Raw genomic sequence first — 17,222 nt, forward strand, 5'->3', positions numbered from 1 at the left:
TTGGCTCCTGGCCAGCTCAATAACGCGGGGGATGAGAGCAGGTTGTCTCAGAGTTTCCATTATGAAGCTCCGCTGGATGAGACCACAAACACAAGGATTAATGGCCTCAGGGACAAGGTATTTCTTCCAAATGGCCAACCCCTGGGGGATGCAAATTCCATCTCTCTCAGTGTCCCTCTCCACCTCCCAACCCTTTAGATTGGAAGCTCCTTATGGGTAAGGAAGGTGTGCTTTGCTTGGTGCTCAGCAGGTGCTCAACAAATACCCTTGATTGATTGATGCTGACAAAGCTGACCTTCAGAGTTCCACTTTTCCCACTTAAAAGTGTTCTTGCTATCTCCTTGTTTGTCTCTGAGTTGGGAAGGTAAAGTTGAGCTCAACAGGTGCTCAACAAATACCTACCAGGTTCAACGCTCTGCACAACAGGGCCCTATAATAAATGGCATCTAACTTGAGTTTGCAGCATATTTTCATTTCCTGATACCTTCTGTATCACTCACGGGACAGACTCTTCATCTTTTGAACCAGTCGATCAGTCAATAATATTTACTGAGCACTTCCCGTCTGGAGGGCACTCTACTAAGTGCTCAGGAGAATACAAAAGAGTTGGTAGACATGCTCCCTGACCACAAAGAGCTTACAGTCTAGGGAAGGAGACAGACATTAAAAGAAAATGATAGATCTGTACGTAAGCGCTGTGGGAATGAGCTGAATATCAAGTCTTAAAAAGTTCACATCCAAGTGCATATTACACCAGTGAAGCAATAGATTGGATTTGTTTCTCTGTATGTTTATGCCAAGATAGACTTCACGTTCCAGACTTGCAACATCTATTTAATAATAATTTCACTAGAATGGCTTAAGAGACTAGAGTTACTACCCAGTGGATTGTAAATTCCTCACATCTTCTAGTTGTTGTAGTGGTGGTAGTATTGATTAAGTTGTGTGTGTGTGTGTGTGTGTGTGTGTGAGAGAGAGAGAGAGAGAGAGAAAAAAGAGAGAGAGCATGTACACAGAGCACTGTACTATACCCTGGGAAAGAAAATACAGGAATACAGGAGATTTCCCAAGAACCCAGAATAGTGCTCTTCACAAAACTGGCATTCAATAAATACTGATACTATGAGAGCCTGTTCATAAATAATACCTTGAAGATTCTATAGCATCTTGCAAAGCGCTTTTGCACCATTTTCTCATTTTATCCTCACACTAGCCCTGTGAGAGACAGACATTTGACAGATGAAGCCATTTTACTGACGAAGCCATCAAGGCACAGAAAGGTCAAGTGATTTGCTTAAGGACATCAGGAGGTCAGTGACAGAACTAAGGCGAGATTTCAGATCTCCTTAGCCCAGACCACTACTCCTTCTGCTAGGCCCCACTGAGTATTTACACTTCTCTCATTAAAGGCCTCGGGCACATGATGAAATATCCTATTCTCGAAACCTTAGGACGGGACTGCGTAACTTGTATTTAATCAACTTACGCTCCAAATGGCTGTGACATCCGATGTCTGTATAAACAGGCCTTCAATAAATATTAGTGAAGAAATGTGATTTCAATGTGATTTAGCGGCTTAATATTGTTCACATAGCAGTATTACTGCCTCAGAAGATTAAGAGGAGAATTTCGAGGGCAGCTGCTTCTATGTTGCACGCTGGAAAGCGGATGTCTGGTTACAAGCCCAGAGTGGCTAGGGCCGGTGATCTCGGCACATCAGAAGAAAAGACCCTGCTCCGAAACCACTTCCACTGAAAATCTGAACTTTTTCCATCCGCTCATCATTCCCACTTCCCCATCCTTAAAGAATAAACCTCGGGCCGGGGCCTGATTTGGAAGGTTCTTTTGGGGCAGGAAGTGGACCAGGGCTGTAACAGGAAATGCAACTTATAAGGAAATGAGTCACCAGAAGGTAAGAGGAATAAACTACTCCTTTTGGAAGGTGCACTGATTCTCTCCAGTCTCAAATGGATCTTTGAGGCAGAAAGGAGCTATGTCATTCTCCTAAGAGTTCATTAAAATCCCCATCAATGTAGACAGGCCTGAAGCTAAAGTATTAATGACCCAGAAGGGTGACCAGACCAAGGTTCCCATCTTTTACCTCCAGGGCACTCTCACGAATGCTTAGTACAGTGCTCCGCACACAGTGCATGAGATGCCACGATCAAACCGTGGCAGACTTAATGGCGAGTCACTTTTGAAGAATCCCAGATTCCCCCAGAGATTACATCGCGACTCCTCATTGTTCAGCCACTGCCTGGATGCTTAGGGACTCGGGGCTCTGGTATGAGGCTCTTATAGATTGTGAGCCCCACAAGGGTCAGGGTCCATGTCTAATTCCCCCTTGAATACCCTTCCCAAGCACTTAGTATCGTGCTCTGCACACAGTCAGTGCACAATAACTATGACTACTACTAATGTCAGAGATTTGATAGGTCTTTGGACATGATGCCATCCTGTCCAGGCCTCATCTTTCCTCTTTCTAAAATAAAAGTTGTAATGCCCAATAGCAGGGACAGGGAGGAGGGAAAACTGTGTGGAAAGGGCCACCTCTTCCAAGAGGAGTTTAAGGGCTTGCAGGCGCTTACATTTGGATGACAGTAAAACAGGGTGGGGGTGATATGAAACTTCCCACTCCCAAAATGGCACACTTTTGCCTTTTGGCCAGTTTCGGGGCAAAGATGCCCCCTCCGCTAGGGTCTTCCTGACAGCATCGCCGAGTTGAGCTCCTCTCCCCTCCCAGAAATGGCCTCTCTCTGAAGTAAGCAGGCAGTGCCAGGGAGGGTGACATTCAACCTATGAGGCCTGGGGAGAATTTCAGGATTGTTTGACTGAGGGGTTACCTAACTTTCCTTTCCAAGGAAAAGCTCTGTTTCTTTTTTAAGTCCTTGCTGAGTGGAATGGAATACGTCCTGCTTCAGGAAGCTCCAGGCAGTGGGAGATGAATTAGCTCCTCTGCCCCTGGCTTGTTCTTTGAAAGCCCCCAGACCTGGATGGATACACGCTGAGTGGCTGCTGGATCATTCCAGACCATTTCCTGGGTAGACGAGCCCCGAAGAGAAAGTAGATAGACTAGAAGAGTGGTGAAGGAAAAGTCGGGTGTTTCTCTCCACCCTGAGAACTTCCCCAACTAACTTCTCAGCATCTAACCACTCTAAATCATTTCAACCCAACCATCCCCTCTAGCACTTATGGATTTAATTTTGGTCATTCTCAGCATCTATCAGGTGTAAGCTCAGCTATTTATTCTGATCACTTTATTTGTAAGTATATATAAATATATATATATATTTCCTCTGCTACACTGTAATCTACTTATGAGCAGGGAATGTGTCTCATGTTTCTTTTACACTTTGCCAAGTGCTTAGTATAGTGCATCCTGCCAAGTGGGTGTCAAATAATAATAATATTAGTAATAACTGTGGTACTTAAGTGGTTACTATATGCCAAGCACTGTTCTAAATGAGATACAAAGTAATAAGGTTGGACACAGTCCCTGTCCCACGTGGGGCTCACGGTCCTAATCCCCATTTTACAGATGAGGTAACTGAGGGACCGAGAGGTTAAGTGACTTGCCCAAGGTCACACAGCAGATGTCTGGTAGAGCCAGGTTTAGAATCCATGCCCTCTGACTTGTAGGCCCGTGCTCTTTCCACTAGGCCATGCTGCCAAATAAATACTACTGCTCCTACTACCACTATTCAATATCCAGGAGACACAAATCTTCAGTCCCTGGAGCCCAGCAGGGCCACCAGCTGTTGACTTCTCTGCAGAGCCCCAGATTTTTGGCCATCACAGAAACCCCAGCTATCTGTAAGAGGTGATTAACAAACACAAAGGTCTGTCTAGGTAAACATGAGGGTTGCCTTAAAAAATGAAACCAGTTAAGTTCATCATTTTCTCACAGTAATCCAGATTCCCTGAACGAGGGTAGATACAACACTGAAGGCCGGGGAAACAGAAATGTGAAGGGATTGGTCTGAAGACAGGGAACTGGAGGAGAGGAGAGATCTGAGCAATTTCCTTTATTTTTCCCTCCTCCCTCCCTCCCTTCTTAGAGTTCCTGGGCCTATCTAGCTACAACATCATAAAGGATGATCTGATAGTCACTCCCACCTCATTAAACCAAAAAAATCCATAATCAATCAATAAATGGTACTTATTGAGTGCTCACTGTAGGCCGATCAAACGCTTGGGAAAGTACAATTTAACCGAGTCTGTATACACCACCCCTGCCCACAAGGAGCCTACAGCCTACTGAAGGGGTAATTGAGAGCAGGGAATATATCTCATGTTTCTGTTGTATTTCACAAATACCTAGTTTGAGTACTCTTTACACAGTAGGCATTCAGCACGTAAATTAATTCAGATGATTTCACTGCATCACGAATGGTAAGAAAAATTTCCATAAGGAATCAGAGGGTTCTCCCTGCTCTAAACTGAGTGCATTTTGATCCAGAATTGAACATTCTGGTAAACTTTACACTTCATGAATTTAATGCCTACACTGGTGCCTCTTGGAATTCCAATTTACATTTTTAGCACTTTTGAAGTGGAAATAGGAAGACAATCGATAATTTCTTACAACCTTCCTTCCCACTGCCTGCTTATAAACTACGGGAAATCAAATGTATTTCAGGCCTTTGGTTACAATAATCTGATCTTCAAAACAAACCCATGAAAGCCCAAAGCTACAAAAATGCCATCTGAAAATAAAAGGAGCTTTCATTTTCCATAATCTGTGAGTATGGGCTATTTAAGAAAAACATAATCCAATTCAGACATCCGTACCAGTGGATCCTCCTGTTTCCAGGGGTGTCCAAGATCATGCAGTACTTCTAAAACCCGCACTGTAACAATTTGGAACTCTTAATCAATGTCTTAACACCTTCTCTGTTGCAGGGCCACAGACAGGAATGGTCCCCTCCGCTCTGGGTTCTGAAGAAAACTGGGGAGAATATTATATTAACAACAAGCTTTCCATAAATACCATCCTTCCTGGTGGACCATGTTATTCCCTTGTCAGCTGGAGAACTACACTGGAAATAATCTGTCACCAAGAGCACTGCTTTCTGGCCTTATTCTAAAATAGGGCAAAATGAATCAAGTCATCACATTAGGGCATTTCCTCAATTTCAACCAGAAAATACATACAGGGGAATAATTCAAAAGCCCTTACCTAATCCAATTTTACAAGGAACCAAGCCAGAATAAAATCAGAAAATTGAGCTGGGGACAGTGACGGAAACTACTGCAGGACTGAACCAGAGTCATGAAGTCAATAATCCAAGTGTCTTTCTCAGAAAGATGAGAATTTTTTATGGTGTTCAAGGAAGACATTTTTATTTCGGACTGAAAGTGCCAGTGAGCCTGGAGGCTAGGGGTGAGGAAGAGAGGAGAAGAAGAGGTATAGACTCTTCAGATGTTTCTGGGAATCGTGGTTCCCAGGTTAGTGCCGGAGCACAGAACCCATATATTGGGAGCCAACATCGACTTATGCTCAGAAGCCAAGGGAATCTGGGCCTCTCTGGTCCAGAAGCTACTGCTACTGCTGCTAACCGGGCTTCCCCTGCCCTCAAAGGGGCGGCAGCGCCGGGCTAGCAGAGGGCTCATTTAAACCCAGGAGGAAGCTCCCTGTGGGCAAGGAACACGTCTACCAACCTCAGTACTCTCCCGAGAGCTAAGTTCAGTGCTCTGCACACAGTAAATGCTCCATAAATATGCTGATTAATTGACGTCCCTGAAGCCAATTATTAAAGCAATCTTCATCCTTCACTTCTCTAGGCTAAACTCTCTCAACTCCTTTCACATTCCCACACAGGATCCATTTTCCTACTCTTCAATCATTTTGGCTGCTCTTCTCTGGACACTTTTCAGTTTCTCTTAATTCTCTTTAAGGGTGCTGAACCCAAGTAAACAGAGAACTCTACTAAGGGCCTGATAGGTTGGAAGAATTATTTCCTGTATTTTGTGTGGTGTATTTTTGTTGCTTCATCCCAGTATCATGGTGCTATTTTTGAAATCCCATTTGTACCCCTCAGATTGATCATGTGGGAAAAAATGACATTTTCTGACAATTTTTTAGATATCGGTTACAGGTGACATGGCTGTTTTCAAAAGGATCAATAAAGATATAATAATAAGGATAATACTAATACTAACACTACTACTAATAATAATTGTTAAGTGCTTACTATGTACCAAGCACTGTACTAAGTGCTGGGGTAGATACAAAGACAATCAGGTAGGACACAGTCCCTGCCTAACGTTCTACGTAGGAGGGAGAAGAGATGAGGAGATTGAGAAACGGAGAAGTGAAATGACCTGACTAAGGTCACACAGAAGGCAATTGGAGGATCTGGGATTAGAACCCAGGTCCTCTGACTTACAGGCCCGTGCTCTTTCCAACTATACTGTGCTGCTTCAATTATGAGCTCCCGAGACCTAGCGACCTTTCAGTCACCTCTAATGCCCAGGTCTTTTGCTGCTGTTTTTGGCTACAGTACACTCGTGGTGTTTGTCCCTAAATGAACTTGTCCTAACTAGATTTCATCCAGTTTTGGCAGGGCTGTCTTCCCAATTTGGCGACATCACTTTGGATGCTATTTCTGTTTTCCAGAGTGTTAGCAACCCTGCCCAAATTAGTATCATCTGATGGGATCTGACTGGCCAGCTCTTGACAGCTTTGCCCAAGTCATCAAAAAGATACTGAAGAGATGCAGTCTCGAGATCAATCCCAGGGGAATGCCACTTGGTAAGCTTCCTGAGTTTGACACAAAGCCATTGATGACTACCCTTAGGGAAGTAATGGGACTTAGTGGAAAGAGCACAAAACCAGCCATTAGAGTTCTAATCCCGGCTTTGCCACTGTCCTGCTCTGTGACCTCGGGAAAATCATTTAACCTCTCTGTTCTTCAGTCTCCTCATGTGGAAAATGGGTGTGAAATATCTCCTCTCCCTACCTTTCAGATTGGGAGCCCCATATGGGACAGGGATGGGTTGGTCTGATGATTTTGTGTCTTCCTCCAGTGCTGATGCAATCAAGAGCCTTCCTGTGACCTAGATAGGTTACTGCTATTGTTTCTCACTTTCTTTGAGCGCCATCACTCTGTCATAGCAGAAGATGACATCTGTCTGGCATGATTTACCTTACACAAAGCCGTACTGGTGCTTCCAATCTCAACAGAATCCAATTGTAACGCAAGTCTTGTAATTCGATGTAGGTGATTTCCGGTTTAGTCCACTGGTACAGCCAGGGATCGATCAGTCAATGGCTGATGACCCCACTGAATGGGCCAGTGGGGCCAGCTGGCTTCTCCTCCTCCTTCTTCCTCCTCCACCCCATCCTTTGGCCAGTTCACTGCTCATTAGTGCTTGGGCCACAGGGCCCAGGGCTTCAGGGAATGAGCCTCAATTAGTCAGTTATCTGAAAACAACCAGTTCAGTACTAAATGAAGCTGAGGCTTATTCACTAAAATAGGATTGTTTGGGGGGGCGGGGGAGGGGGCAGGAGACTGGATGTGGGTGTTATTTGAGGATTTCAATTATGCATGCTCTTCCTATCTTCCACTGGTCCAAGCCATCAGGAGTTGATGGCTGGGTTGCTGATCCTTGGAGGCCCGCAAAAGGTCAAGGGGGTGATCCTTTTAAACTTTAGGAGTTACTGCTTTTATAGAGCATTTTAATTAGCGTGGGTGAACACTCTATATAACCCTTATGGCCCATGGTCAGAACCTCATTATAATGAGGGAAAACAGGCCCCTCCATGTCTTGACTTTGGCTATAATGCTCACTCATGATTTGAACTTCTTTCTGGAATTTTATAGACTCTGCTTATATGTGAAGTGTCCTCTGGCCTTACCATGATTTTCAGTGGTGGTGTGGGCTTTTTTGGAAGAAGAAATGCAGCCAGCAGCTCTTCCCCTCCGTTTAAGCCAACCTAAATCCAGGATTCCAGCAGCTGAGGCAGCAGCAGCAGCAGCAGCAATTCAGATAACGATAAAGTTCTCGTTAATGAGCACTCCCCTACTCCATCTCTACCATCGCAAAATACCACGGCAGTAACTCTTCAGTTAGGATGCCAGCCGGCAGCTTTTCAGCTGGCCTGGCCCTGACTATTCCAGACAGGGCCCTGGACATCTCTAGATCCGGTATTTTCAATTCAACTGTCCAGCCTCTGCTGCTAAGTCGCGTGGCTCAGAAGATGCTCTGGTGGTTAGAGCGCCCTGGAAGGGGATCACATCAGATCTGGCCCCTAAGAGACACATCCTAGTTGCTGGGGGTTTAGCACAGACTGGCCAAAATGGCAAAAAACAACGCTGCTACGTTACGTCATGCATCTGACACAACATGCGTGCAGGGCTGTTGGTGGCCACCCTACCTTCAGTACTCTCATTTTATGGCCTGGGGCAGTGACCACAACCCAGCCCTGCCCGAATGCCTCCCACTTAGGTCCTAAATAACTCTCACAGACACAGGCTGAAAATAAAAGAGTCTCTCTTTAAGACATGCTCTTTGGTAGAATAGCTAATAAAATCACCAACCACTGGTTTCTGCACCCTAAATAATTGTGTTAGTTTTATTTAAACAGTCAAGAAGATATTTCTATCTAGTCACTCTACTAGAATCACATTTAATTTTACTAGATAATGGACCATGTAAAATGAAGGAACAAAATTAATTAACTCACATGCCACTTGATAGCAGGGGGGTGAAAGCATTTCCACAATTCTATGCACTAATCAATATAATCACCTTCAGCTTCTTTGAGTCCAAATATTGCTTTTTACAATCAATATCTATTTCATTAAATCAGAGGCCACCAGAGGAAGAATCAGAGTTCAGATAATGGCACGGTGAAGAGCGTGATTGCAAGGGAAGTCTAGATTAGCCAAAGTTCCTTTTACATTATTACTGGGTGGATAATTTATTTCTCATGGCCCTTTCTGGGATCATTCTGCAAATTCAAAGTCCAAATGAGAAGACTGTGAAAGTCTTCTGGTCTGCAGGGCTGGTGCTAAGATACCTGCAGCCCTGGGAAAACAAGGGTGGAAGAAAAGGAAGTTTAAGGGGGAAAGGCAAGGAGTTCGTTTTGGTCTCTCTTCAGATGCCAAGATGTCAACCACGTGGAGATGCCCCAAAGGCAGAAGGAAAATGCCAAATGATTGAGTAGTGAGGAGTCCCAGACAGGAGATGCCTATAAGTTCGGGAATTGTCCGCTCTTCTGCCCCTTTCGCCAGCACAGAGTCGACGGCCTGACTGCCCCATCAGCTTCAACGACAGCCAACTGGCAACCTGGGAAAAGTGGTCTGGCTGAACCATGTACTCCTGGGCAAAGCAATGCTCAGCCTCAACAGCCCGGGCTCCCTTGAAGGTCCACCTTGGGGTGAAACCTGGCCAGAGTTAGGGGGAGGAGGGAGCTCCAAAGAGGCCTGACGTAACATACACAGTCAAGGGAAGACGCCAGAGAAGAAGAGAGATGATAGCAACAACAACACTCCTGCATGTATTCATACAGCGCTTTCCAGCCCTAGATGCTAGACCACTTAACCAATATTAGTTAAGGCTCCGAGAGCCCATGAAACATTTTATAGATGGGGCTGATATCACTCTACAATCAGATGCGACATACACAGAATCGTGGCACCAACACAAAACAAGCGATTTTCTCCCTCCAGAGTCAGAGGCCCTGCTAATCACCACGGAGGAGATGCTGTCTTCTCAATGCCAGTTGGATGGCAGAGCCAGGAACGGATCCCCGGGGCCCTCCCTCCACAGCACACCTGCCTCGGGGCAGACTCCCTCCACGTAGAAGGAATCTCCACGGCGACCCGGCCCCCAAGCCCTTACCTTAAGACAAAGGAACAACTTTAATGGTGAGGGGAGACCCCTCTGATGAGAGCATGCTAATGGGACTGGGGACAGGTCCTGCTCCCTCTGGGGAGATGCCACGTCCTCGCCCAATGCCCCGTGGGACCCAGTGACCTGGTGACGGTGGTACGATGAACGCACAACCCGGCCAGGGGGAATACTCACGCTATCGTTGCTTCCTTTGTTGTCCTCATACTTGGTCTCTATGTGTATGGAGAATTTCGGGAGAAATGAGCACTGTGGAAGAGAATATGTCCATCAGTTAGGTGTCACCATCCATGCCACCTGATCAGTACCCATTCATCAGCAAGACCTGCTTGACAATTTGGTGCTCCCTCTCCTGGAGCAGAAATGAGGTCAAACCCAGCCTCTGCCCAGTCCTGAGGGATCCTGGGGTGATTCCTTTGGGCTTGGAAGTACTGGCTAACAAGACACCGTTTACAACAGCTGGAGCATTTGTGTGTGACTGAGTTCCTTGGCAAGGTCTCACTTAATTAGCTTCAACCAAACAGTACAAGTGTTCTGTAATAAATGGTACTGAGAAGCAGCGTGGCCTAATGGAGAGAGCATGGGGCTCATGGTCTTAATCCCCACTTTACAGATGAGGGAAATGAGACCCAGACAAGTAAAGCAACTTTTCCATGGTCAAGTAGCAGAGCAGGAATTAGAACCCAGGTCCTTCTGCCTCCGAGACCCGTATCTATCCACTAGACGATGCTGCTTTCTGTCGGGAGGCGTGAGGTGCCTACACGCTACCCCTTCCAAGCTGTGATTCCTCTTACATACGCTTACTGCTGAAATTGTTGAATAGCTGAATTTTAACCTGTTGTTGCTCTGATTACATTTTCCTGGTTTTATGTGTCTCTCATCCCCGCGTGAGACGGTGAGCCCCCTCTGGGCCTGGGACCTGATCTTTATCTACTAGCAACCCCAGAAAGCACTAGTAAGCACTCGATACAGACCATAATTATTTCAGGTAATCATCTCATCCTTAAGGAGGGTGCTTTGCATGCTGTAAGAGCTTAATAAATCTTGAAAATAATAACAATAATACTACCTTGCATTTGTAGAGTGCTTTTATTTTTTTGAAGCACTTTCACATCAATTAAAATTGCTTTATCCGCTGCGAGGCAGGGAGCGGCAGCTATTACCATTTCCATTTTACGGATGAGGAAAGTGGGGCCCAGAGAAGCCAAGTGACTCATCCAAGGTCACACAGCAGGCCTATGATACATCTAGAATTAGAATCCAGGTCTCTCAACTCCTAACTCCACAGGGATCGCCCTTTGAGACTCACCCCACCCCTGGTCTCACAGCACTTATGTTAAATATCATTCTATTCTATCATTTTCCCTAATACTTTTCTTAATGTCTGTCTCCCCTTTTAGATTATAAGCTCCTAGTGGGCAGTTGGGATCATGGCTACCATCTCTATTGTACTGTTTCCTCGCAAGTTCTTAGTACAGTGCTCTGCATGGCAAGTACTCAATAAATATCACTGATGGATGTTTTCAATGGTCTTTGTTAAGCGCTTACTCCGTGTAAGGCACTGTATTAAGCACTGGGATAGTCCCACGTGTGGCTCCATGCCATTTTACAGATGAGGTAACAGAGGCACAGAGATGCTAAGTGACTTGACCAAGGTCACACGGCAGACAAGTGTTTGACTGGTGGCCCCTTTCCCACCACTCCCTCCTGCCGGGAGACTTATCGCTCCACCGCAGTGGAGTCCCTTCCCCTCCCTCGCTCCAGCTCCTCAGCCTGGCGGATGAAGCAGGTGCCCATGTTTCATTCATCTTCCTTTATCTGCGTGAAGTCGGCAATCCAAACTGTGCCTCTGAGAACATGGATCCCACTAATAGCCTCCAGGAAGAATTATGTCATTCGTTTGGTAACTACATCTTGGCTGCCACATGCTGAAACCCTCCCCACCCCTAAATGATGCCCCATTATTTGGGGCCACTCTGACAAGCACAGGGCAGCCACTGGAAGTAAAGAAGGAAGTCAATGGCTAGAGGTCACCGGAGTTAGCAGAGCACCTCAGAACACCTGAGGTGGCCTGGTCACCTGGTCTCTCAAGTATCCTTTGAGAGAAAGCTGAAGACAGACATTTTGCTGAGTCCCTTTTAGAAGTGACAAGCTTTTAGGGTAATGGAGTTAGCCTGTGGTTCCCAGAAGAAACAATCTATTGTACTTTCCCCAGGGCAGGGAGGACACCTTTTGAGAGCTTGTTTCTCCCTCCCTGGATGTTTGTTTTAAGGATTATTACCTTGAGTCTGAGTGCAATCGTCATCCTCATCATCATCATCTCTACTCTTTCTTCCCTCCTACAAGCCTGTCTGTTATCCTTGGGGTAAATGAGGGAGGGGTTGTTTCAGAGAGGTAAAGGTGGATGGGGCCTGTAATTAGGTGGCTGTGCTTGACTGATTTGATAAGAATGTCTACAGGGGCTTGAACCATCTACGATTTTCAAATCACCAAAACAGGCATTGTTCCTTCCTTCCCTCAACCCTTCCACTGGAGCCAAACGTTAAGGGGTGGGGAGAGGGAAGGGAGGGTGGCTTGGTCAGATGAGCCTTGGGCCACCTCTGGGACCCGTGGAACAGCACCCTGGAGCTCTGGGGAAGAGAGGTCCAGACCCAGCGTGGGCTCCTGAGGTCCTTGGGAAGGACAGGACTAGGGGAGACACATAGTAATAATTATAATATTTAGAAAGTGTTTAGGAAGGGCCAGGCACTATACCAAGTGCTTTGGCAGAAAAAAGATAATCAGATCAGACAAAGGTCCTGCCCCACCCTGGGTTCACAGTGTAAGGAGTAAGGGAGACTGTGGATTTTAACCCCATTTTACAGATGAGGAAACTGAGAGCCAGAGAGGCTAAGTGACTCACCCAAGGTCAGGCAGGCAGGCCAATGGCAGAGCTGGGGCCAGAACCTGCATCTCCGGACTTGTAGTCCTTCATCCTTTCCATTAGCCTTCTTTGCCTCCCTTCAAGAGACCATTTCTAGGGTGTAGGCATGGTAACAACTGGACTCATTGTCCGGAGAACAGCGTTACAATCAATGTATGGCACTTGGGGAAAATAAATGCACCCTACACATTTGGAAAATGTTCTTATCCAATAATGATCCATGTCTTAAAAAGGCAATTACTGCTCCCTCCTTCTCCCAGGAGCTGATCTCTTGGGGAAATCAACCTGTTCTGTAGTCATCGGAACTAATGTTTAGTAGGCCCTCCCAACAGGAATCCCATTTCTTTGTGGTTTCATATTATACTCTCCCAAGTGCTTGGTAGAGTGCTCTGCACACAGCAAGGGATCAAGAAATACCACTGACCTATTGATTTTTTTGCCCCACATAAAGCGAATCTCAGAGCCTGCTGCCTGCTTCCTGGGGAGGAGTGGAACTTTATGTCAGGCTAGAGGCAAAAAAGGATAATTTCCTCCTTTCGACACTGGGGTGGATCTTGGTAAAGCAAGATCGGTATGCTTTAGGGGCTGTGGGGAGGGGTCTAGGCTGGGGAATTAGGTGGCGACTTTGGCAGCAAAAACAATAGCAGCAGCAGGTGTGATAACCTACGAGGCTTACTCAGTATTCCCCTAGAGATGGCTTCTGGGATTGGGCTGGGTTTCTGAGCAGGTCGCAGTGGGAACCTTAGGCTCAGCCACCACGCTTGCACTCCCTCTCCCACTGCCCCGGCGGGGCTGAAGAACCAGCTTCATGCCACAGGATTTGGTTTAGTATTTGCCAAGTGCTAAACCTTCTTCTGTTTTCTAAAGGGGCGTAGGCTTCCCTACCATATAAAACTTCACTCATAAGCCATCACCTCCCTGCCCCAGGGTTCTGGGTCTTGCCGGGAAGCAGGAACATGGAAATATCTGGGATTTCTCATTCTTTTCTTCCCCAGAGTGCAAGTAAACCATCGTCTTTTATAGAGAAGTCTACTGAGACTCGGAGAGTTTAGGTAACCCATCTAAGGTCCCAGTGCAGCTTAGAACCTTGGTTTTGTCACTCCCAGCATAAGTTAGCAGCGATAATGGTTTTTTTGAACACCGTCTGAGTGTGACGCAGTTTACTAGGCCCTTGGGATAGTTCAACAGGAGTACTAGACCCATTTCCTGTCTATATGAAATTTACTCTCTCATGGTTCTGAGGTTCCCGAGGGATTAAGAGCCAAAGGCCAGAAGGAGAGTTTGGGGAGCACCACAGGGTGTGGGGAAAGGAATGTGGGAAGGAGGTTGACCGGGAAGGTTATTCTGTTTTTCCCTTAGGGCCTGTATTGGAAGGAACGGGGTGCCTGTTAGCCGGCAGTCAGAGGGACTCCATCCAGTGAAGAAATGACCTTTCAGTGCCTGAGATTTCTTGCTGATACATCTTCATTTGCTCTGCCTCTGCCCGGAAGGCTATGGTTGCCTTCTTCCCAGGGACTGTAGCTGCCAGACCCCCAATTTTAAAGTGAGTCGTAATTTTCTGTTTTAAGGTCAATCAGACTACAGGCACCGCTGTGACCCTCTCATGAGTTTATTCTCTAGTCTGCCTCACAGATCCACGAGAATGTACTCTTTCTGTAAATCCCTCTCTGTAGCTTGATCAGTTGTGGTCTTCACAGAACTCTGGCAACCTGAAACCTGGGCCAGAGAGATGAGATGGAGCTTAGCCTAAGAGGATTTACCCCATTCAGGGTGACTCTTGACGGAGGTGGGGGGATTCTGCGCCAACAAGAAGGATGTCGAGAAAGACAAGATCTAGGCTAGGGCCTTGGAAGGAATCGTGACCAAATTTCAGGTTCCAACTCTCCTGGGCTCGGTTGCGGGAAATGAAGCAGGGTTTGTAAAATGCCCGACAGAACTGAATTTTCAATCTGCTACAGGCATCTTGTAGAAAATGAAGGAGTTATTTTTAGCCCAATGATTGATTAGGGTTGCCATGGCAATAAGAAACACTTATGAGAGCAAAATTAAACGTAAGCAAGCTAAAGCCTTAAAGGGACAGGGTGGGTCACATATGAAATTTCACATTCAATTTGCAGACAGTTCTGAGAGCCGCTTTGCTGACTGGACATAAGGGAGCCAGGAAAGAGCTGAGGAGATGACAAGATCTGGCAATAAGAATGGAGGTAAGAGGTAAGGAGGTGGAGGCCCTCAAATCTCTTCCTGCCATTCCCCCAGTGGCTGGTTGGTGCCCTCAATCCAGCTAGTTTCCATTAGATCGAAAGCTAATTAAGGGTAGGGAACATGGGCTTGGCATCATTTGCACTCTCAACCACTTTCTAATAATGTTGGTATTTGTTAAGCGCTTACTATGTGCCAAGCACTGTTCTAAACGCTGGGGTAGTCACAGGGGAATCAGGTTGTCCCACGTGGGGCTCACAGTCTTAATCCCCATTTTACAGATGAGGTAACTGAGGCACCGAGAAGTTAAGTGACTTGCCCAAAGTCACACAGCTGACAAGTGGCAGAGCCGGGGTTCGAACCCATGACCTCTGACTCCAAAGCCCGTGCTCTTTCCAGTGAGCCACACTGCTTCCCAGTGCTAAGCATTCAGGTGGAATTCAGTAAATACTACTGATTGGTTGAAATCATAAATAATTGATAAAATGCATAACTGCTAAGATAGGGTATTATTATTTTTTTAATCACTTACTATGTGTCCAACACTGTTCTAAGCACTAGGGTAGATACAAGTTAATCAGGTTGGTTACATTCCCTGTCCCACCTGAGGCTCACAATCTAAACAGGAGGGAAAAGGGTATTTAATCCCCATTTTACAGTTGAGGAAACAGAACTATAGAGAAGTTAAGTGACTTCCCCAAGGTCACACAGCAAGCAATAGGCACAGCCAGAATTAGAAGCCAGGTCCGCTGCCTTCCGGGCCTGAGCTCTTCCACTAGGCTGGACTGCTTCTCTAAATATAACTGTTTGGTTGACTAAGTAAATATTTAAGAGAATGCATACGTGCTAAGAGTGGGTTGGCATGGTGGTGGGGGGAGGGCGGTTGCGAATGAACTGGGGAGGGCTTCCTGGAGGTGGTGGGATTTTAGAAGGGCCACTACCAAATGTTTAGTACCGTGCACTTAGTGCTGAATAAATGCTACTGATCGATTCGTCCTGCCCAAGATGGTAGGTAGCCTGATCCTGCCCACAAAAATGGTCTGTGGGTGGCCCACCACTGATGCAATTCACTCCGCCAGCGGTCTAAGATTGCTACCCTATTCCTGCAAAAGAGAGGTGCTGTTTCAGAACTGACATCACATTCTACCGAGGAGAAGCTTCGGCCCTGGAAGGAAGGGCTCAGTGGTTGGGACTATTTGTGGATGGCTATAGGATTTCCCATGATCACTTCTATTTGCCTTCCTTTAATGGAAACTTGATGCTTCACTTTCTTCCCATTTCCACCTACCACATTACTGACAACTTTACAACCTTTTATAGACCTGACATTTATTGAAAGGAGGGCCCGATTCCGGTATGAACTGCTAAAAATAGAAAAGCATTTATGATATTAAGTGGGTTTCAAAGCCATAAGGGCATTTTTAAGTTTACTAGGAGATAATCAATAATAATCAAATTTTCAAATGCCTCAACCTTTTCATTGAAACATCTGCATTCAGCAAAAGCCACCCTCTATACTCAGCACATCTTGCTGGATGAGAGAAATCAATCGCTGAGAGCTTTGCTTTACTCTGGGATCTTCCCACCTGGGGATCATTTTCCACAGCAAATGCTTCTTCTAGGACACCATGGATCTGAAGGCCTCGACACATAAGAGACTAAGACCTCGGACAGTTCAGAAATACTGGGGATGCCGCTGCGTGGAACAAAGGATTGTGGTTACTCAGTTTGGTTTAACCAAAGGCATTTGACATCAGCCTTTGTTCACTGTGCCCTGGGGGCTGGGCCAGGGGGTGGGATGGAGGGATCAGATAATCAGTGCAACTTCCAAGTGAGAGCCGTGAAGTGTAGTCCTGAATCAGAAGAGGAAACACTAGAATCTCCCGTAGGATCTCAGCTGCCTCCCTAGAGCTCACATGTGCACAAAGGTTACTTCAAGTTTATGACACCGCAAAGTTTTCTGGGCCTAGTCAGTAGGAGGTGAAAGTCTTGCGTTAGACCGTTTCTTCTCCTCAGTAAGATTCAGAGATAATTCTCGGTTCGATATCCTGTATTCTATTTATCTGTGTCCTTGTCTTTTAGGTTGTTTTTGTGTTGCTACTGTTTCCCCTTTTCTTGTCTGTCACTAACCTTCCCTACCTTAATCTTAGCTTGTGAACCCCTTGTGGGCCACAGAACGTCTAATTCTCATCCATGCATTTTCCCTCCAGAGCTTAGGACAATACACCACACCCAATATGCC

The 17,222-nt window shown here is 46.1% G+C and overlaps 1 protein-coding gene across 3 annotated transcripts in view; it reads right to left on the reverse strand.

Moving 5' to 3' along the window:
• The window catches only part of PITPNC1 (phosphatidylinositol transfer protein cytoplasmic 1), a 160,033-nt gene that overhangs the window by 45,829 nt on the left and 96,982 nt on the right, over nt 1-17,222 (reverse strand). For all 3 annotated transcript variants that reach the window (XM_029079665.1, XM_029079664.2, XM_029079667.2), the window contains exon 5: nt 10,036-10,107. In XM_029079665.1, the coding sequence (XP_028935498.1) occupies nt 10,036-10,107 (72 nt within the window). The remainder of the gene's footprint in view (nt 1-10,035; nt 10,108-17,222) is intronic.

The sequence above is a fragment of the Ornithorhynchus anatinus genome, chromosome 15, assembly GCF_004115215.2.
Source record: "Ornithorhynchus anatinus isolate Pmale09 chromosome 15, mOrnAna1.pri.v4, whole genome shotgun sequence".
Classification (NCBI taxonomy): domain Eukaryota; kingdom Metazoa; phylum Chordata; class Mammalia; order Monotremata; family Ornithorhynchidae; genus Ornithorhynchus; species Ornithorhynchus anatinus.